The sequence below is a fragment of the Dermacentor albipictus genome, chromosome 6 (genome assembly GCF_038994185.2).
Source record: "Dermacentor albipictus isolate Rhodes 1998 colony chromosome 6, USDA_Dalb.pri_finalv2, whole genome shotgun sequence".
NCBI classification, from domain to species: domain Eukaryota; kingdom Metazoa; phylum Arthropoda; class Arachnida; order Ixodida; family Ixodidae; genus Dermacentor; species Dermacentor albipictus.
Window position 1 is genome coordinate 37,764,068 of NC_091826.1, and position 23,023 is coordinate 37,787,090.

The 23,023-nt window shown below is 44.5% G+C and overlaps 1 protein-coding gene across 5 annotated transcripts in view; it reads left to right on the forward strand.

The window, feature by feature from the left end:
• The window catches only part of LOC135914582 (mutS protein homolog 4-like), a 92,511-nt gene extending 70,136 nt beyond the window's left edge, over positions 1-22,375 (forward strand). For all 5 annotated transcript variants that reach the window (XM_065447499.1, XM_065447500.2, XM_065447503.1 and 2 more), the window contains exons 10-22: positions 1,273-1,448; positions 3,719-3,731; positions 3,831-3,876; positions 4,375-4,499; positions 6,798-6,892; positions 7,090-7,137; positions 7,962-8,129; positions 9,856-9,928; positions 11,999-12,063; positions 15,516-15,586; positions 17,940-18,061; positions 18,217-18,317; positions 22,076-22,375. In XM_065447499.1, coding sequence (XP_065303571.1) covers positions 1,273-1,448; positions 3,719-3,731; positions 3,831-3,876; positions 4,375-4,499; positions 6,798-6,892; positions 7,090-7,137; positions 7,962-8,129; positions 9,856-9,928; positions 11,999-12,063; positions 15,516-15,586; positions 17,940-18,061; positions 18,217-18,317; positions 22,076-22,270 — 1,298 coding nt within the window. In that variant the 3' untranslated portion in view covers positions 22,271-22,375. The remainder of the gene's footprint in view (positions 1-1,272; positions 1,449-3,718; positions 3,732-3,830; positions 3,877-4,374; positions 4,500-6,797; positions 6,893-7,089; positions 7,138-7,961; positions 8,130-9,855; positions 9,929-11,998; positions 12,064-15,515; positions 15,587-17,939; positions 18,062-18,216; positions 18,318-22,075) is intronic.
• The last annotated feature ends 648 nt before the right edge of the window (positions 22,376-23,023 follow it).

Here is a 23,023-nt window from a genome sequence, read left to right on the forward strand (position 1 = left end):
TTATCCACATTTGTGCTGTAACTGGGAACTACACAGTTAGTGCATTCCTATGTATGACTTTGTGACAGAGGCCCATCAATTATGCATTCTTACACACTCGGGCATCAGGCAAACCTTTGCTTAACAGTTTCATGCAAGCCATGTAATAGGCACATGTCTTTTGCTGTTCAGAGTGCCATCTCGTTTTTTTCGGGGTCAAAAAAAAGAAGTGTTTAGCGTTGCTCATCTTTTGTGGAGAGAAACCACCGAGCAGGCAATGAAGAAAGAAGGTATAAAGGTAGACACACAAAACAGGTTTAATTGGAAGTTCAAAAACAAGATTCGAAGAAATCGTCAACCATAAATATATATCCAAAAGGCACAATTGAAGAACTTTTGAGTGTATATTGCAGTGTAACCTTCCAGAAGCAATGAATCGGACAACTGTAGCATTCAGCAGCTATCTTGCTAATGTATCTATGAGGGCTGTTCAAAAAGAAACTAATCTTTTTTTTCTTTTCTGTGAAAAATTTATTGTCTCAGGCAGTTAGACAAATAGTTTTGCCCAGTCGAACAGATTTGCAAATAGTGTTGGATGTTTTGAAGACAGTAGTACAAGAGAAGACGAGAACAAGGAAGGAGATGGGATGCACGCTGACTCTGAGCCCATTTCCCTTTTTTCCCTTCATTCCTGTCCTGTTTCGTTCCTTGTCCTTGCCTTGTCTTGTGCTACTGTCCTCATAATGTATCATTGTACAAACTATCCCTGTTGTCAGTTCTAGCGTTACATGCATTTAAGGAAGTAGATGCAATTTTTTTATTATATTATACTATTATTACTTCCCATTTTCTTTTTCATTTTTTGGCCGCAGGAAAATGTCCAGTACTTGATTTGATAATACGCCTTGCTGTCTGGTTGAATACATGCTGACCGGAAAGAACAGTCTTTTCTGTTTTCCAGGTTACTGTTAAATTTGATTTGATTAGAAGACTTGACTATTTGAACACCTCTAGCTGTTACAAAGGTAGCTGCCTTCCCTCAATACATCGCTCTCTGTTCTACAGTCTCAGTGGAGCGTTGATACAGTTGACCAACCATCTCCAACGTTGCAATCCTTTAAAAACTGCACAGGTAAAGACAAGACAAGTGTAAGAAATTTGTCAAGGACAGGTGCAAGGAAATTTCTTGTGCGTGTCCCGTTTCTAACTGTGCAGTTTTTCGAAGAATGCAGTCATACCAACTCGCCCAGCTTTCCATACTTTCGATGCTCATTTCCAACATCTTCAATGCAGAGATGGTCGAGAAAGATATGGCACTGGAATGCGCATTGCCGCTCAGGGTGGCCTACTCTCAGCTTCGCGGCTTCTACATCCAGATGAACTACACGGGTAGCATTCCTGAGCTGCCCGACAAGTTCATCAAGGTTTCAGTCACAAAGACAACTATCTCATTCACCACCGACAGCCTGGTGGGTTTGAAAACACGGAATAGTGTTTATTTTTGATGTGAACTGCAACAGGTATCACTTAGATCACAAGGTTCTAAGCTTACCGTTATTCTTGAAAAGAAAACTGTATGATCATTGCATTTGACCAGTCCTATCATTTGGACAGAAAGTTCGGGTCTACCTAGAACACCTCAGGAAAAGCTAAGGTCTGCTCAACAAGCGAAGGAATGAAAAATTGCAGGTGTTCCGTTAAGGGACAGGAAGACAGCGGTCTGGATTAGAGAGCAAATGACAGTAGCCAATATTCTAGTTGACATCAGGAATAGAATAGAGTTGGGCAGGCCATGTAATGCGTAAGGCCTGTTAGAGTTGCAGAATGGGTGCCAAGGGAAGGAAGCTGCAGTCTAAGACAGCAGAGAACTAAATCGTGTGATGAAATTAGGAAACTTACTGGCACTGTAGATTTAAACTTAGCTCCTGCGCTGGCGAGTGATTGGTCAAAATCAGAAAAAGCGAATTAATCCGCACTTTCCAAAACAGTGTCAGTTATCAAGATTGTACTTAGCCCAGAAGAGCCACTTTGATGCAACCGCCTGGCGCAATAATAAGCTCTTCGTTGTTTCTTTAGGAGTAGTGATAAAAGAAGGTGCGTATACCCCCTTGGTGTAAAATCGAGACGTGGCGCTAAACTTAGCCAAGGTCCATTGAGGAATTTTAGCTGGACAATTTACCGGCTATTTAAGCCCCTAAGGAAAGTCAATAAAAATGTTGGTAAGACTTAAAAAAGGCAAAGTTGTCATTAGGACGACTAAAAAAATTGCTTCCTACTCTAATTACTACAGGGAACTCTAGCGCTCATGTCTATTGGACGTACAAGCATGGCTGTTCGGCCAGCATGGAAAATGACAGTTAGTACCTGGATTTTTGCCTAAACTTCGTCCTTCTGGCTTCGAACAGCTTTTTTTAACTTTGAAAATTGGTCATTTCCAACCGAGATATTGTGTTACGAATGGAACAGTTCGCAATGGTTACCTGTGTGGGCAGAGACTAATTGCCTTGCCATGTTCAACAAAGCTGCGAGCGCTCGGAAATTTAGGAAGAGATAGCGCAATTAACAACATCAAAATAACGTTTGAGGCGACAAGCACGAAGATTACACAAATTCATGCATACTACCGCATCGCTACCTTGGTATCAAACTGTCTCAGTGCCATAGTTCTCGCTAGTAATTTTTTTGTTGGGAACTCCGAGTCTAGAAACATGCTTAAATATATATAGCAACTTTCTCACTGAGTTATCAACAGTGTGGCCTGCGCACTGCATTATTAAATAAATTAACGGTTCCAATAAATGAAGACAAAGAAAGGAAAAGAAAAAGCCTGCACTTGCAAAGATGCACATATCTTGTGTGTTTCTCACAAAATGTCAGGGCCGACATTCTCGATCCCTTCTCGGTCACTCGGGGAATGCATTCAATTTTGTGTGATGCAACGTGCAGCTCCAAATGAGACAGAGGTTCACGGGAAGAATAGATCAACAGTGATAAACAAGCAATGTTTCTGAAGCCAACGTTTGAACAAGGGGACCTGTTTTCACATAACTAGGGCTGCCTGCTACTGCCGCCTATATATCACTACATATGTACTAGTTAACAGCTCAGTTCTCTACAAATTACACAATGAAACAACTAAAGTAAGCCTAAATATCCTCCCTGCAACAAATGTTTTCCTTGAAGGGCAGCTTTCTTGGAAGCGTTCATCCATTCGCTTACGATGACGATCATCTATGACGGTTCTTGCACAGTATTCTTGGTAGTAAAGACAGTAAAGCTAAGGAAAGCTTGGGAACTTGACTGCGTTTCTTGAATTAAAATGCAGAGATTATAATGAAAAGGGGAAATGAAAGCGAACAAAAAGATGCCCACAGGCAGCAAGTAGTCTTTTCTTCAACTCATAAGCTAGCTTGTTAGCTCACTAACCACCAGCTTGCTTACCTGCATAACGTATCCGGCTATGCAGCTCAAATTTTGCTGCAATGAAGTCGCATTCGGCACAGATACCTTTGTTATATCTGATATTTGTTATAAGCGTAGGTATGTTCGTTACATGCTGCTATTGGCGGGAGGCAAACATATTACTATGATTTGCTTTGCTATATCCATGTTCGTTATGTCCGGCAGCTTGCTCCTGTCATGATAAGTGTGTTCAGAACCGAAAAAAGTTGCTGAAATCTGCGTATTTTCGTTCTCTTTTTTTTGTGCCTTGCTGTTGCTGTGCATTCCTGTGATCAAGATCAAGATGAATGGTAAGAATTATACTACTTTCCCTTGTCCATGAACCTCTAGAAAACCTTGCTGAACCTTACTGAGCTTATGTTTTCTTTTTTCTATTTCTTCTTTTGCAGACAGAGCTAGAGAGGCCATGCACGAAATTGCTCGTCTAAGCTCAAGGTATGCCCCGTTTCTTTCGCTCGGAATGAGTTACTGTGATGTATAGAAGTGCAAGCCAGTCGGTGTCGCATTGTCAAGGGTAAAATAGCGCGGCAGACACGATGGAGAGCAAGATTAAGCTATATAAGCACTATGTGATGTCATGTAGTGTCATAGCAGTCTTGATAGAGCACCCCTTGTCTTACAGGAACACCTAGGACTGGCCACTTAAGCCGTGCTCTTCATTCATTTTCGTATCGTGTGCCTTTATGCAAATAAGCATAGCCCTCTGTAAACATATGACAGTGTAAAGAAACAGACAGCCGACTGTCCGCCAGAACGTCGGCTTGCTTCTTCTCTTGTGCCCGCCGTGCAAGTGCCCGAGCCCAAGTGCCGCTTCCCTTGTTCATTACAGTATGCATGTACGTGTGTGTATGCGTTTTTCTGTCTATATGTGAGTGTGTTTATGTACAAGAATGGTGCATGTACATGTTTTCACCACGCTTGCCAATTTTGCAGTGTCCTGACCTCTGTCCTCCACAACGTTGTCTCAGACATTGGCTGTCTCTACAAGCTTGCTGAGGTGGTCTCCAACGTCGACTTCCTCCTTTCGCTGGCAGAAGCCTGCACGCTGTCTGACTACGGTGAGCATTTCGTTGCAGTTATGGGTTTCGAGACAAGCCTTTTGTTAGCTCACAAGCCGGCAGCTTTCCTACGCACCACTTCCTGCAATATTACAGCACAGCAGCACCTGCAATAAAGTGTAGCACATACAGCGGAATCTCGATTAACAGAAATCGCTTAAACGGAACTGCCTCTTACACGGAACACCATCCTCATGGTTGGTTGGTTTTGTATTCATGCAATTGTATGTAGCTTTGTCTCTCAGTAAATGGAACTCCTGATAAATGGAACTAATTTCTCTGGTCCCTTGAGGTTCCATTTAAAGAGAGTCTATTGTATAGGGAAACAGTAAACTAGAACACATTTTGAGCATCATGATTGGTATGCAGTCATGTTGTAGTTACACTGATGAACCAGACCGTAGCACAACTAAGAGTCCCAGAACTAACTCTTTATTGCACGAACTTGGGCCCACAAAACAAGTTGCGCTCAGACACAACGATAATAATGTTCAGAGGCATCGATCGTCAAAATCTTATCTGTGGGTCAAGTGCGTTGGCTGTTTACACATGACCTATCGAAGATTCCAGCATTATTGCTGGTGCTCACGTGCATCCTAGAATGTGCAGCACTTTTCAAATCACTCAAGCTCAAGATAGACAACTGATAGAATTGGCGACAACATTCAAGAAGTTTCCGATGCAGGATGTGCGTCTTGCACCAAGCAACAACATTGTAACATTTGTTAACCAGTGATAAATGGTCGCTGGGAAACGTCAAGCAAGTATGCGTGTCGATACGAAAGTGGTGTAGTATCATGGCATATCGAGTAACTAAACAGCTGTTGCCCCCAAGTTTGCGCATTATTAGAACAAATAATTCTGAATTCACTCACACTGATGAATGTAGGAACAGAAAGGTGCATTCTTGTTCGCTTCAACTTGATTGTACAAGGGCAAACCAGACAGTCTTTCCCCTGTTTTTTAGCCATAATAAGGTACCTACAGGCATATACAAATGTACATATTATTCTACATACCTTATACTATTTTTCCACACAGTCCCCACACCAGTCCAGACATTTGTCCCATCGCAAAACTAAATTTGAGACGCCCCTGTGCCATGTTGTTGTCTGCCAGCAATGCACGCAACCTCCCCGAACACTCACTGTCACGGCCTTTTGCGAACTCACTCGCCACACTCACACACTCACCTTCAACACACTCACGTTCACGGCCTTTTGCGAACTCACAACACACAGCTTACACTTCTCAAAGTGAGACACCTTTCCCCGTACGTGGGCTGAATTTCCCTGTGGATTTCGATGGGTGTCCATTCCTTGCTCCATGAAAAACTAATCATACTTTGTTGCTCATACGCCGTGGACGTGTGAAGCACAAGCGCCACCTTCAACAACTGACAGCAGTGCCGTGCCGTGAAGCTACCAGCAAATAAGGCTGGGCCGATCTGAGAAAGGGCCACCGCTGCAAACGGATATATTGACTTTGCATTTACAGCTGTAATTTGGATTTAAAAAAGAAAATAGGGCCCCAAGGACTTTCTGATTCGCCCTCATATTTCAATTTATGCTGATATCCACCTCTCTTCAGTTATCGAATGTCAGTAAGTCAGAGCTTTATTACCTATTCTTCTGTAGCATGAGTTCCTCTTGCCTTGGTTATTCAGGTTTCCTAAATATCTGCTCCGAGGATGGAGTTGCAGTTCCTTGTCACTTTTTCTCGGCTGTATGCATATTATTCATTTGCTTCCATTTTCTGTATGTGGTGTATGTATGTGGATTGATTTATTTATTTATTTATTTATTTATTGATTGATTGATTGATTGATTGATTGATTGATTGATTGATTGATTGATTGATTGATTGATTGATTGATTGATTGATTGATTGATCAGGGTGTTAGTGGTAGTGTCTACCATGACAACAACATTATTGTTTCAAGTGGGAGAATAGCCCTTAAGAGGCTGTTGCTGTAAAGCATTTATGAAGGCAGTTTTTACACGGATGAGTTCCCAATGCCAGTGTGTAGTGAGCCTGCACGATGCGGGTATTTGTGTGAAGACTTCGTGTGCGAAATGTGAGGCAACATTGTTCTTATGGTGAAAAAGACACTGAACCACGTGAAGAAACGACCGGACGAGAAAGGAGTGTCACCCACTGTCTCGCTTTTCTGTCCAGTTGTTTCTTCACATGGTTTCGGGTCTTCTTTGCCGTAGGAAGCATGAACCATCCGGCCCAGCAACAAGTAGTGGGACAACATGGTGCGTAGCAGTGCATCCATTTTGTTGTCATTTGCAGTTCGCCCAGAGTTTACCGACACCCTGTGCATTGTCGAAGGTCGTCATCCTGTGCTGGAGAAATTAGGCATGCGTACCTTCATCCCAAATGACTCAGTAAGAATGTTTTGTTATTGTACCACTCGCTACGTGGCATGACATCGTTGTTGCAAAACTTTCTTTTCTGACCTTACTTGGCCTCGTCTCAGAGTAAATCCTAGGCAGAAATGTGCGTGGTGTGACTATTCTAGAGTTGTGCGGTTTTCCATGTAATTTCTATCTAAACACCTCTGGCTTCAAATTCTTCCTTCTAGTTTGCAAGCTCACACCACAACTGCAATGTCATCACCGGTCCAAACATGGTGAGTTGCAAAAATATGTTGATGTTTGCAACTGTTCATCCACGCACAAGCATAATGAAAACAAAATTGATAAGGAAATTAATCAGTTGCTCAACCCTAATTCTTAGCCTGTATTTTATGTCCACTGAAGGATGACAGCCTCCACCAGTGAGCACTCCAAATACCCCTGTGCATTTAATCAGCTGACCCCATCTTTTACCTGCATGATTTTCCAATCTTACCACGTCACCGAATTCTCTCCCATCCTCAGCTGCATTTCCCTTGCCTTAGCAGCCAGTCTGTTACTCTGATGGGCCATCGGTTAGCTTATCTATGCAATTACGCAACCTGCCCAGTTCCAATTCATCTTAATCTCAACCAGAATATCTATCAGCAAGTTTAAAGTTTAACCTAATTGTTGAGTCATCCTAAAATATGCTTACAGCACAAGGCTAAACGTTGACAGAGACAAGAACAAAAACTTTTACACCTTGTTGTAGAAGCCCTGCATATACCTTCAGACCTTATGCCTTGCTTGTCTCAAGGTCTTATGACAAGCTGCGCTGCATGGTTAAAGGGCCAGCTTCGATTGATACTCACCACTTCGTGTACTTTTCTTGTCGCATAGCACATTGAGTAACGAGTGATTTCTCTCATTGCTGAAAATCTGTCCGCTGCTTTCTTAAATTCGTTTTTCACCATGTTTTTTATGTATGATAATTTCAAATCACTTCCGAAAATTTGTTAAGTGCACCATTACCAAGGCTTCATGGTGTGAATTTACAGAAATAAAGAAATGTGAATAAAATTAAATGCGCATTCTTGTCCTCACCACCACCACACAGAGTGGAAAGTCAACCTACCTGAAGCAGGTGGCAGCGCTGCAAGTGATGGCCCAGCTGGGGTCCTTTGTGCCGGCCAAGTACGCATCGTTTCGCATTGCCGACCAAATCTTTGCACGCACGGGACACCGAGACGACATCGAGACCAACTGCTCCACGTTCCTTATGGAGGTATCTACATTCTTATCCATCTCTGCTCCACGTTCAATGAGAGATACTACAGTAAAAGCTCGTTAATTCGAACCGCAAGGGGAAGCCGCTCCAGTTCGAATTAACGAAAGTTCGAAGTAACGAAAGTGAAGGAGAGCAACAGTACACTGCGATTTGGAAGCAGTAGGGAATGTCAGAAATTTGGCGTGTCAGAAAGTGATGGCGTGTGCCGTGGGCACACGCCATCTTCAAGTCAAAGCTCTGGGTCCGACTGTGCCACACCACCGATGTCCACCGAAACGAACGTTAGCCAAAGCTTAACACCATCACAATGAATCGCGACGGCCGATACCTCCTAAGCTGAAAACAGAGGTACACAACCGATGAAGACTGCAGAGACAAAGACGCCGAACATGTGAAGGTGGCGAAGGCCCTGATTCATTGGTTCTTGATTGCAAGCGCAGCTGCGACGTGCTTGATTCGCTGTGTTACGATGGCGCTTGCCGTGCCATCTCCGCACAACATTAGCAGCTGTACAAGATTTGCAAAGCCTCCGAGATTCGCAACGGGCAAGAAGTCTCGGAGGTTACGTAGAACGGAGAGGCAGCAGCCGCCGCTGCCTTCTGGCTGACCCCGCGTCGGTTAGATTTTTGTCCGATTTTGCCTTCTCTCGCCGTTCTCTCCGTTTAGGAGGCAATACAGCCTTGTGCGTAGGCTGTAGGTGCGTTTCTCTGGCCGTGTGCCAGGTGAGCGTAGTTCGAATTATCCGTGAGGGAACCTTCTCGCGTTCGAATTAACGGACTTTTTTATACATAGACTTCTGTGGAGCTTGGCCGGACCAAATCGTACAGTTCGAATTATCCATAAATTCGAATTATTGAAGTTCGAATTAACGAGCTTTCACTGTATATGTCTCGGCAAACATCATGGGCATCTTATGCAAGCGTAAATATTTTAATGTTAGAGGGAGCTTTATTGAACAAATCTGCACAACTTCATTGATCAGGCAGTGTCTAGATTATGTAGTCACCACTCTGTAATGTCGCTTTGCTACAAGACCACAAAGGAGCTTCCACATTTGAACAAAATCTCATTCGCCGATGTTATCAGTGTAGGCCCCCCTCGTGCAGTATTGGTAATGTGAGCGGTGGTTCTGTGATGCTAGAAGTTCACTGCGTTGGTTACAGTTTTATGGGACCTGGTAAAGCCATTAAATTTGATGTTATTATTTATTTAAAGCACCTACAATGCCCTTAGCATTATAGGAGCCTTGCAGGATTCCTTATAAAATAAGGCAAAATGTAAAGACATTCATCTGATGGCGAAGCACTACAGCAGGCACGAATAAAAGCTTTGACTGTTTCAAAAAACGAAACAAAAAAAGCTACAGGGGTCTTCATGACAAAGGGAAGATCGCGTGTTCATATACCATAATGAGCAAATGTTGCAGGCAGTAGCTTGTAAGATCTCATTCACATTCACATTGTGTTTACAAATTTGTTGCGGCATCAACTTAATGCCCTCCTCCACCTGTGCCTGCCACTTTGTGTGCCGTGCAACCATCTTCAAATTGAAAGCTAGGTATGCATCATAGGACATTAATTCTGCTTGTAGCTAGCTTGCAATGACTACCTTTTAGCCCGTTCTACAAGCTCTGCACATGTTTGTGTATGAATGGTCCATATAACACCACTGGTATTTTCTGAATCTAGAGAACATTATTTTGTTACTTCTGTGCCCACTCCAGATGCGGGAAATCAACTACATCCTGCAGAACTTCACTGACACGTCTCTCATCATCATCGACGAGCTCGGACGAGGTTGGTTTGCAACGCGCATACGCTACCGCGACTAGCGGATGTTAAACTTTCATTTTGCTGCGCTTATTTTTTCTTCATATGGCAAAGTAGGTCACAATGACATGTTGTTGAGAGAGAATTCGGGAAACACTGATGCTACCGCGTGGAAAACACTGTGGAACATTTTTTTAGCAGAATTTTCCAATCTGCATTCTAGATTTAGTCATGTTTAAGAAACATGCTGGAAACAGTGATACGTGAGTGTGATAGCAATTATACACTGACATTGGTGGGAAGCAGACAACAAGTGCAGACAAGCTGTAATATGTTTGTTTATCAGGACGATGTTCCCACGGTTCATGTTTTCTAAAGTGTTGAATTCTGCTATAATAGGTAGTGTCCAAATCTGTGCCCCATAACAGCTCCCTCCAAGTGATGGAAACCAATATCGTAGGCCATGCTTTTGCTGGCTACATGCACCAGGCTCTTTTATTTCTTAGCCAAGGCAAACTAAGTGGTAGGATATGCCAGTAGTGCTACTGTTGCAATGCTGACACCCATTTGTGCCGCAATTAGTCTATGGCGATTTGTACCTCACAGAGACCACAGAACTAGGGATAATCACTCGCAAATTCGCACACGTACAACAGTACTCATTTGCGCCACCACGCATTGAGGGACGTGAAGGCTCTGTCGCTCCACTCGTTACCATGAAGACAGCAGTGCCGCTCATTAGCTTGCACTTTCCTTACTTCATAATATGCACAGAATAAAGTGCACAGGCCTAATAATAGAAGAACTGCAATTTTATACAATAAGCATGCAGTATTTAATGACAGCCTACTTGCATACCATACTCTCATAAATACTGCATCCGAAGTACCAAGGCTTCACCGCTAGTTTGTGCCGCTTACTGTTCTTGGCAACTTTCTGTGCCTGTTTAAAATCATACTTTTCACTTATAACACAAACAGCATGCTCGATTCTGTCGCTATGAATTATGGTCCCTTCACTTCCACCAACATCTCACAACACATTCTGGCCGGTTGTCAGTCCCTTTAAGTGCCCTAGACAAGTCTTGCTCAGTTACTTTTTTTTTTTTTTTTTCGAAAGGTACCAAGGTGTCGACGTGTTCGGGTGCTCTTTCTAACTGCCGGTAGCAAGTCTGGCTTGTCCAATCTATTTTGACATTCTGGGGAGTTTTCTTCTTTAGCCCCCTAGCTGCTAGGGAGCCTGCAGACTCCATTCAAGGCAGAATCTGTAGTGGCTGCCAGCGGCATGTTGCCACGTCCATTGCAATAGCGTGCCTTTCATTTGATTGAGTCATGAACCTCCGAAGATGATTTGCTTCGGCATGAAAGCATTGACAGTGATGGCAGTGTTTCCAGTGCCATAGACACATCTAGTGTTGTCGACTACGACGATAGTTTTGACACGACACGGCAGTGGATGAACAGATCGACGAAACCTGGCTCTTGTTATTTCATATTTTCAGACACAAGTTGTGAATTCACTATTCCCATGTTATATATACTTCAGATCTGCAAAATGTGTGCTATCCAGTTGAGCAATAAAAAAAAATCATTTTCTTAATTCTTTTTTTGATTTTTCGCCAGCACTTAGCAGGTTTTAGCCTTGTCAGGTGCTGCCTCCAGCTTTGAGTTGGAGGGCTACATAGATGAGCTCTTTAAGCAAATATAAAATTTGTTATTATCACTGGTTTACACTATTTCTTTCCGACTATAGAGTGAGACATTGCATATCATGGGACCTGGTGCCATATATTAACATTGGTGGCTCTAATCCCATCTTGTGATTACACCATTTTGCTTATGAAAGCCCTCCGTATCGCTTTGATCCTTTCCGTATTTGATTGTTTGCCAATGGGGTGTTGCCATCCTTGAAGTCTCGGGTGGTGAGCTTCGGGGCTAACGCATGCAGGAAGATTCAGAGCTGTTAGCCTGCGAAGATCTGCAAAACGTCCTTTTGTTTGTTTCGTGAAAATCAGTAAGTCAGGATTGTGTGCTTAGGCTCAGTTATGTTGGGTTGAGTACAGCATTGTTTCATGCTTGCTTATTCTTCCCTCCTTAGGTACCAGCGAAGAGGAAGGTTCGGCGATGTGCATTGCAATAACTGAGAAGCTCATCAACTCCGACGTAAGTTGACCGAATTAGCGGCACTTATCAACAAACGACAGGATGGCAACAAATTGTACAACGTGCGGCACGCTGCGCGAGGAAGAGGGGTGGGATAAGGGAAAGGCAAAGAGGTCAACCAGGCTGAGCCCGGTTGGCTACCCTGCACTGGGGAAGGGGAGCTAAAGGACAAGAAGGAGAGTTCACATTGCGCACGCACATGCATGCACAAGCGTCCATCGTTTAGTGTGTCACAGGGCAGTCATATAAGCTGGTGGACCTCGAGAAGCGCAGCAGCACTTTCATGGCCTTTTCATATCGCAGATGCACAAGGCCACACCAGATCTTGTATTCTGTAAAGGGCCTGTCATCTAGTTTTCCCTAAGGCAGTCCAAAGGGCATGGTTAAAACACATTGGCGGGCCAGTTGGTTAGAATCCATGGTAGAGTGTATATGCGCAACAGAACGAGGACGTAGTGCTGTGAAGCACTGTGTCTGTGTATCTGTTTCTACATCCTCGTTCAGTCGCGCTTATGCACTCTACCAAAGAGCATGCCTCTGATCTTCGAATGATGGGCATAAGGTGCTTGAGGGTTCCTTCTGTGCCACAAGTGTTGCAGTTGACACTGTCTGCCATTCCCATTGGGAATGAATAGGCGTTCATAAAAGCAACGCCTGTTCTCAGGCAATAGAGAGAAGTTGCTTCACATTGAGTAAGACCGAGTAAGAGTTGAAATTTCAAATATGGATCAGTTTTGTGCTGGTAGCGATTAGTGAAACCAGCAAAACTTTGTCATAGCGACCCTGTGTGCCTGTATATATTTTAAGCTGTTGCTCTGAAGGGCGCAGCTTAGAACACCAAGCTGCTGTGTGTTTTGCAGTGTGCAGTAAATACCCGGCCAGTCACTCACATTTGCAAAATTTATTGGGCACACTTACAAATACCGGAGAGTAGCGTATTAATGGTCAATTAGGCGTCGTCCAATGATAGAAGTTGGTAGAAATTTTGCACTAGCACTGCCATCAGTGTAATTGCATTAGCAAAAAGGAATTACTCATGCGCCTCACAGATGTGAACTGTCTTAAGCTGTGTGGCCACCATGAGCTGCCTCAATTATTGACTGAAGTTTGCTTCGATAACAGCTATATACTCGGGTCAGATAGTGTGTGTTGATGTTGTGCACTGCTTCAGCAATAGTGTCCTTGAGCGAATTTTTATCACTGCATGGCTGTTTGTTAGTCCTTTCTCTTAGTGATGCCTGCACTATACAGCAGCGTACAGGTTTAGATATTTGGAACACGGATGCTGCACTGAGGGCGACACAGCAATAGAAATTCACGACCAGACATTCTTAGGTCACACAGGGCCTTATAAGTGGATCCTTATGAAATCGCGCTCGGGAATATTGACTCTGCCACCTGAAGCTACTCAGAAATGGCCGTAATCAGTGTTTCGTGGGTTCTGACTCATGATGGCCTCCAACCTCTAGAGAAACTCGCCCCCTAAACGGCATCCAACAACTGGTAGCGCCCATTTGTATTTATTGTCACATATGATAATCGGCCTATGAATGCTTGTATCGCCCCAAAAACAAAGGACTTTGTAACTTTCAAGGAGGTGGTGATCTTGAGTCGCTGTTGTCGGTGTATAAAGCGACTAGGATAACATGTGACTTCATTTCCAGCGTCATACTTAAATTTGATACCTTGGAAGAAGTGTGCTAGATAGGTGACCAAAATGTTTGTGCGGAGGAAGTTAAGTGCCCAGACAGAAAGAAAGAGAATGTTAATGTGCATGGCGATTTGAAGCCATTGCCTCAAATGCCTCGCACACTCGGTACGCTAAAGATGTTAAACCGTTGCAGAAAGTGTACAGTAAGAAAGATTTTTGCACTCTTTGGGGCTTAATTTGTCCCTAAACAATAAATTTTAGCTATGTATCTTGCATGTCCTTAATGCTACGCACCCGGTACTTTCATATCACGAACGGCATACACATTAGCACGGCATTGCTTTCATGGCAGGAAAGCGGTGCGTGTAGGGTGTGAAAGGAAATGCCTACAAGACAGATGATGATTATGGTTTAGAAACAAGATAAGCCCCAGTGGGTGTAAAATTTGTAAGGTGTATGACTTGAACAAAAGTTACTATTACCGCACGCGTGTTACATTTTACAACTATATCGCCAAGCTGTAACCTGAGTGCCTTAGCACCACATAAGTGCACACTATTCAATAAAGTTTTACCAAGTAAGCTTGCCTCGAGTAGTAATTACCTTAGAGGGACACAAAATGCAAACATTTAGTCAAGATAAAATGATGCATTAGTGTTCCAAAGTCAAATCATCACTTTTACCAGTAATGGAGCTTTTGTGTTAGTAAGAAGATCATAAGCATATAAAGTAGTATTGACATTGTCGCTGTAGAAGTATGGTACCAGTGGTACGATAAGAGCTCCCATAATGCAACATATGCCCTGGTTATAGCTGGTCGATGATGGTCAGCCATTCATAACAAAGAAAAAATTACAGTTAATTGGCTCTTCAACGTAAAATAAAATGAAGTTTGGCAATTTTTATTAGGTTTTCGCATAGAACTCGCTGGTGGTACGTCCTCAAGCTGTTGTGTTGGCACTATCTGCTAATATGTGCTGGCTGTGGCATCGTCTCCGTACGTGCTCGAAGCATGCAGTAGAGCACAAAAGAGTATGACCTCTGTGATCATGGGCACAGCTTTGGACTCCTACACCCGCCACGGTTGCTTAGTGGCTGTTGCACTGCTAAACACGAGGTCGTGGAATCAAATCCTGGCCACAGTGACTGCATTTCAATGGGGTCGAAATGCAAAAATGCCCATGTACTTACATTAAGGTGCACATTAAAGAACCCCTGATGGTCAAAATTAATCCACAGTGGCCTGTCTCATAATCAGATTATGGGTTTTGCTTGTAAAACCCTGTAATTTAACTTTAAATTTGGGACTCATTCAGTGGTCCCATTCATCGCCGGTGAATCATATGGCCCCTTTGGTCTCTATGTTCTGAAATTTCTCTGCAACTAAGTAATCTCGACATAAGACAAACGTTTCCAGGCTTCCAGAAATATAATACACCACAATGTAAATTTATTTAATTCTTGCTATTAGTGCCCCTTTAAAGTGTGTGGATGTCTGCCACAACAGCCATCACTTTCTGCATCTGGCCACAAGGTCATGGTTCGATTTTCTGCCACAGTGGCAGCATTCAGATGGGGGTGTTGCATTTATAGATTTAGGCTCATGTGACAGAACCCCAGGTTGTCAAAATTAATCAGGCACTCTCCCCACTTCGCAGTCTCTCGCAACCCATGTGACATTAGACCCCACAGGTTGATTCAATTTATATTTTAAATGCCTGGATATATAACTGGGCACAGCATACTCCTTTAAATCGCCTCTGTGCTCTCTGTCATACTTTGCTCCTCCCTGATCCTGCAGGCTTTTGTGATCATCGCCACTCACTTTGACATGATGACACAGCTGGAATCCATGTACCCGAACGTCATAAAGTAAGCACCGCATGCCTTCTAATCTCTTGTGCGTTCCACCTCTTCTTGCAACACGATGGATTCGAACGATGCTTCCAATTCTCAGCTTGACTACAGTGTTTGTAAGAATACTAATGCATATGTCGCCTAAAGCTTGGAAACGACTAAGTGGCCATGGGCGTATACAATATTTGCGCTTTCTAGAAATGCACCCATATCACTTTGTGGGCCATGAGCGTTAATAAGAGCAAAGAAATAGCTCACGCAGAAAGAAAGAAAATGAAGTGCGGTGATCAAAGGTACGTGGCATGACGGGAGTTCTTCATCTTTTTGCTGGAATAAATGGCACTGGAAGATGCACTGCTCTCGGCTCTTCGAGCATATTGCTGTACTTGAAGCCTGGTCTACCAGACAACAAGGTCTTCGGACTTTACAGCGCTGATATATATATTGGGGTTATGTGTAGAGAGTGTACTGTCTGCATCGCGGAGCAGCGACGACATGCTAGTGGCGACACCACGTGGCATTGTAACCAATCGCATTGTACGAGAAACATTGGGGTATCGCACGACTACTCCTTGAGAAAAAGAAATGCACAAAAGTGCGTTCGTGGTAGTTAGCATTGCGCTGACGATACACTTGTGTCAACCAGATGAGTAAAAAATACAAAAGATATAGTTTGATATTCATTGCTGCACCATGACTATCACAGTACAGAAGGATAAAATCCAGACAGAAACATATGGTCAAGAGGTCCTCTCTGCCCCCTCCACATAAGAAAAAAGAAACACACAAACATTCCATGGAGCATATCTATTTATGTATTTAACGATGCTGTACAGGCCCTTAGATGCATTGTGTAAGGTGGGAGAGTACACTCAAAGATTATAACATACAGTAATTAGAATACATATGTGAATAGATATAAAAAGATACAGTGTAATAAATGTGCTAACATGCAGTAATTTGGTGTTACAATTGTACAATGGACAAACCGAGTGCTCTTGAATGCAACAGGTCATTGAACAATAACCTTTCACACAGTAAAATATAATCAATAGAATTACAAAGCAAGTGGGACATAATTAGGTTATAATGAAGCAGTATTTCACAAACAGTTGCACATTAATAATGGTGAAGGCAAGAAAAAAATGACATGTTGGGATATGTAGTTTGAAAAATGCGTTGTTAGAAGAAGCCGGAAATTTCCTTGGTCACTCTCAGAAGCGATAGTTTTAGGAAGGTCGTTCCAAAGGCAAATGGCTTTTGGAAGAGCAGAGTAGTTAAATGAATTAGTCTTTCCATAGATGCACGTGAAATTGAACTGATTGTGCAGCCGTTGTGACCTGTAATGAGGAGTTTCAAGAGGCCAAACTCATGGCACTGTATTATGGACATATATATATGAAATAATGGTAGCAGGGCTGTATCACGACGATCATGCAAGGGCTGTAGTGAGAGGTCGAGTTTAATTTGTGTTATGCTTTTGTTATAGTCATAACAATGTGAAATAACACGTGCAGTCCTATTTTGAACAGACCAGAGTTTTTTATCAAGTATTTCTTATGGGGAGACCAGACAGATGCGTGAACAGCATGAACAGGCAGCATGTAAATAATGAATGTTGAATAAAAGCTCAGCATGCTTTGGGTAAACACAGCATCACGAGATGTTGCCACCGGCACTGCTGCTTAGATATTAAAGTTACGATTACTACCAGAGTTTATTAATAATGCGTGCTTTGGGTTCTTCTTGGTGTTAGCACGCTGAACGGAAGGTGCATGTTTATCTCCCACCCTTGACGCAGGTTTCGTCGCCAAACAGAGTTCTTGCAGATTTTTTTTTTTTTTTGCCACGAATCTCGCTATAGATCTCAAAGAGTTAAGAGGAAGCGCAGTTGAATGAGAAAAAGAAAGAAAGACCTTAACTTGCTATTGCCCTGCTTCACAGCAGATTGCCCATAACGTTCATCCTCTTGCCCATGACTTTCGGTATTCCAGTATATATCTGTGCTAGTATTTTTGTTCTTCAACTCCCTAATAGGGAATTTTAGAAATAGTGCACCCAAGAGGCTTAGCCTACTGTCATCGATACTTCACATGTGCAAAACCCAAACTTCACTTAGATTCTGCTGCACTTTTACACATTGTTTTGTTGTCCCAGCCAATAGCGATCCCCTAACTTCGTATCTGCTGTTTCTGAAGCTCCCTAATTTACATGCCTATACCTTCTTTTCAGTGTTAGTCAAAGGTCTGCCATTTTAGCTAGGTCAGACAAGATGTGTGTGAGAGTATGCACTTGAGAAATTTTGCATATTCCCATGGAGTGCCTGTGCACCTAGCCGCAAAGCGGTATTAAAGTTCTCGTCCCACAGCTACCACATGGAAGTGGAGACCGAGACCGAGGCGGAAGGCGATGACAGTCCCGACGCCGGTGCCACGAGACTGCGGTACATACACAGGCTGGCCAGGGGAACGTGCTCCGAGCCTAACTACGGTTAGTGCGTGGCCACGTCCTAAGTACACCACCCACTAGGGAGCCCTTCTTAAGCACTGACATTTATTTTTAAAGTTGTCAGAACTCTACCACATGCGCGTGCATGGTAGTACGTAGCCTAATCTTTCCTGACCGTTGTCGCACTTATTTCACAGGTCTGAAGCTGGCAGAGATATCCCACACCCCCAGCGACGTCCTGGCAAGAGCCTACGAAGTGTCCAACCTAATTTCAGCTAGTCTCTCCGAGGATGATAACGTAATTACCCTTTATATGCACCATACATTGTACATGTGCATTGGTCTTTATTTCAGCTCTTGCAATCCACTGTGCCGATGTTGCCTTAGAATGTTTAAAATCTGGTGTTAAAAGGACACTAGAGGAATTTTCAGCTGTACTGGTACATTCTACTTCTGAAATAGAAAAGCTGCCAAACTTAGCATGAGAAGAGGCTTTGAGCAGTCGGAAGAGACGCAAGAACAAAAGACTTGTGGCAAACCTGCCCTGAATTTTCTGCGCCTGCTTGGTGTGACTTCATGTCTTTCGACTACGTCTGCACAGGTCTAGTTAATTGTTCTTTGGTAAATAACAAGTACATTGTATTCTATAGGAGCCAAAAGGCCAACGTATAGCAAGTGCTCAGAACTTTTCATGCGCCAAAATGGCTTGAATGTGAGCAGATACCTTGAAATCAGTAATGTGACATAGACGCGCAGTCATCAAGGTTTAGGCACGAAATTCAGAAAGGGCAAAGCGTGGCCTTCACTTTCTCCAGTAATAATCAACCTCTTATTTTGCTCCAGGTAAGTGAATATATAGTTCTGAAGGAATGCTTCACCATTCTAAACTCACTAACCTTGGTCTTTAGAGTACCTTTAAGAACTCTTTAACAACAGCGTCTATCTAGCCTGTATCACAGCAGTCCTACCTCGTCACTCACCGATCTCACTTTCTATTCAGTGAGTACCGACACCCATGCTCGAAGTCATAATGCAACCACATGCTTCTCACACATCAGAAAACGACACTTAGCAAGTGTCGTTTTTTTAGCAAGTCTCGCGGTCAGGAAACATTTGTAAGATACTTTAATTTGATGCTAAAGTTAGTCTCGGAACACCAGACATGCCACTATGACACAGAGTAAGCTTTGGCATTGTTGGGCAGTGATACAGCTAGTTATGATAACATTGGTCGTAGAAAAAAAAAAGGTAGCAAAGAGTGTTGGACACACTTTGTTCACGCTGGCATGTGGCAGCCGCAGTAATCGCAGGAACAAACTGAGCCAATGTGTATCTAAGTTATGAGTTACAACCACCCCCTGGGTAATGAAACCGAAACTGGTTTATAGAGACAAGTGTAATAAATTATTTAGGGTGTGCTGATGCTTGGCAGTATCGTTTCTAGTGTTTAGAGGGTTTGCAACTTCATACAATGCCAAAAATAATTTTGGCACTGTTTCATTGCTGAACCAAAGTAGGTTACTGCAGAAGCTGCGAAGTCCGTTGAATTCTTTGGCAAGGATGCAGCCATCACTCCTGATAGAGGTATGCTCATGCATGTAGTATGCATTATGGAGTCATGAAATATCTATAAAACTGTTTTGATGCGTTCAAGCATTGTTGCATGAGTGAGGGAATTAAGCACATAAGCTGGCTTTTGCTTCCTGAAGCAACGCCTATGCCAGGCACAAGTGTGTGTCATCTGCAGTGACACTGTTAAAAAGATGTCAGTTTCTCTGCGATTGAACAATGGCACTGTCTGTCATTGCGTGGCATGTTTTGCTGTGTTTCTCTGTAGAGGTGACAGATGGCACCACCATTCTATTTCGGTATTGCCTCCTTTGCTAGATGCCTGCCGCATGAGCGGAAAACCAGCTGCCAGACCCTTTCCCTTTTCTCTCCACTGGTGTCTGTCGCAAGCGTCACATGTGGCTGGCATACCCACTGGGCACTACCTCGCGTGGCTTCTGAAATCTTCATCAGGGGTGCACGCCAATCTCGAAGGCCGTTAACCTTGATCATAGCTCAGTGTATGGTTGCAGGCATTACAGGCGACAGATGTACTAGAGCCAGACAACCAGCTTTTAAAGAGTGCACCCAAATGATTGTGCCGACCGTGGTTTCATCGCGGTACCGACTATGTAAACATCATCCACTGGGTCACAAGCCGTCGGCACCTCCCACCGTCCATGATGATAGTGTGGTCATGAACGCCACCTCGCGACACTTGTTCACAACTGAGGGCAGGCCTGTTGCCCTGGGAGCTCGAACCATTTCGCAGGCATCTGGTAAAGGAGGCAGTGGTTCCAGTGACATCGCAAGCTCTCTGTGCGTGACCATAGGCTATCGGTCACGAGACCAGCTTCGTTGGCTAACCACATTCACAGTGTGGATTGGAGCCCAATTGTTTAGTGTTGTTTAAAGTTGGTTTACTGATTAACACAGCTAGAACCATTTTAGAGCGCAGCTCTTAAGCGCCCGATCCTGCGGCGAGCGTCGGCGTTCCCGGCGTAACCGAGCGAACGAGCACAGCGAAAGATGAGAGCGAACACGGCGCACAGCGGGGGAGGGGGGGGGGGCGTGAAGAAAGCGGAGAGAGAGAAGAGGCACGAGGAGGTGTGCAGCGGAACCATGAGGCGCAAAGTGGAGGAGGGTATGGCGAAAGCGTGAGAGGAAAAGCTTAGCGCGCCGACGGTGGCTACGAGATGGCGCCAGAGTAGCGCGCGTCGTCTAGGAGGTTTGCCGGCGGCGGCGTCTGTGAATCGCGCCCGCGCGTCACCCACGCGCCGGCTCTCGCGGTATTAAGAATAGAGACCTTTAGCTTGTACGCTATACCGGTAAACGGGAGCGGTTTGGGCGGATTACCGGATGGTCGGGGCGTAAACGTGAGCGCTGAAGCCGCCTGGTATTGTAGAGCTCAACTAGACAAACGCATAGCTAAAACTGCAGTAACTCACCATATCCTGTTTCGCCATTCGTGCAAATTTTTGGCAGCGGCGTAATTGTGAACACGATTACGCCACTGTCGAAAATTTACCCCAGCAGCTAAGCAGAATACAGCAATTAGCTCTATGTTTGTGTGGTTGAGCTTTGCGCCACCAGCTGGCGCCACCGATCGGGCCGCTCACCTTGACGCCCCCGCTAAACCGGAAAACCGCCCGCGCTTGCCCGAATACCGGACACGCTAAGCAGGCGCGGGCGGTTTGCCGGATGAGCGGGGACGTAAACCTGAGCGGGCAGGTTGGTGAATTGTGAACGCAATTACGCCGCTGCCGGAAATTTGCACCAGCAGCGAAGCAGAATAAAGTAGGTTACTGCAATTTTAGCTCTGTGTTTGTCTGGCTGAGCTCTACAACACCAGGCGGCTTCACCGCTCCGGCCGCTCACGTTTACCCCCCACCATCCGGCAATCCGCCCAAAACGCCCCAGTTTGCCGGAATAGCGGACACGCTAGACGTCTTTATTAGAGACTTTTAGCCTGTCCGCTATTCCGGTGAACGGGAGCGGTTTGGGCGGATTACCGGATTTGCGGGGACGTAGCTAGATCGCTGCAGCCGCCTGGTAGCGTAGAGTTCAACCAAACAAACACAGAGCCAAAACTGCAGTAACCCACTATATCCTGCTTCGCTAGTGGTGCAAATTTTTGGCAGCGGCGTAATTGTGAACACGATTACGCCACTGTCGAATATTTACACCTGCATCTAAGCAGAATATAGTAATTAGCTCTGTGTTTGTGTGGTTGAGCTTTGCACCACCAGCTGGCGCCACCAATCTGGCCGCTCAGGGGCTTTAGGCCGCTCCGGCAAACCGCCCGCACTTGCCGGAATACTGGAGGCGCTACCCTTCGTTCCGTTTGCAACGTACGTGCGGCACGAGACCGATTGTCTATACGCCAGCCAGTATATCGCGAAATGAAAACACGCATACAGCTGCGCTCAGGTTTCGCACTAGGGAATATCGTAATCGCCGGTGATCATTTTCTTTTTTTAATTTTAAGTGTCCCTCTAAACTTTGCAGAGTCCACTCTTCGAAGACGACGTGGAGAGGAAGCTGCGCAGAGCCGAGATCGAGCTCGCCGGCACGCTGGGGGTCCTCGCGCTGCACTCGAAGATGGAAGGCGAAGAGCTGAGACTTCGACTCCTCGAGGAGCAGCGGAAAGCGCGGGCTCTGACAGACTTCCGCCGGTCCCTCACAGAAATGAACCAAGAATGACTCGCATTTCTAAACTCCCAAGTCATTTGTCCGTTTTAACTGTCGCGCAGCTACCACAATAAAACTTGCGGTAAGCATTTTTAATAAAGCGACGTCCATAAAGGCCCATGTTGTGCTAAAGTGTGTAGGTTATGAGGAGGCGAGCGGCTTGCGTTCGGCTTTCAAGCATAAAACGCATGCGTTGGTGGAACAACTCTACCACTGTCCCGCGCAAATCACTAGCCCTTGTGAAAGAACTTGGCAACAAAGGCTTCACAGTAAAGTTTCACTGGATTCCCTCCCACATTGCTATTGCTGGCAACGGAAAAGCTGATGCTCTTGCATACGCTGCACTCGATCATCCTCTCAAAATCAAGGGTCCAAAGACCATATTCATCTGCTGTAGCCCGGAAGTAATCCACGAGATTCTGCTCATCTGCATTATGCGTACATTAGTCAAACTGGCCACTGTGGCCACAAGCAGCAGCGGGAGCTCAAAGACAAGGAATTACTACATCTACAACTCGCCACCACCGGTGTTGCGCGTAGTGCTGAAAGTGTTCAAATGCTTCAAATGGTATACTAGGTACGTGTGTATCATGCACTGCATATGCACCGCTCTTCCATGACAAAAAAATCCTCAAATTTTCTTGCCGCAAACTTCGAGGCGGCACCGCAAGATGGTGCAGCGCGTGCAGTGTGAAGCGCGAGAGAGAAACCTAGCTGGCTGCATGCACGTTTCGGCATTGTCATCGCGGCCAGTGTATCTCTACA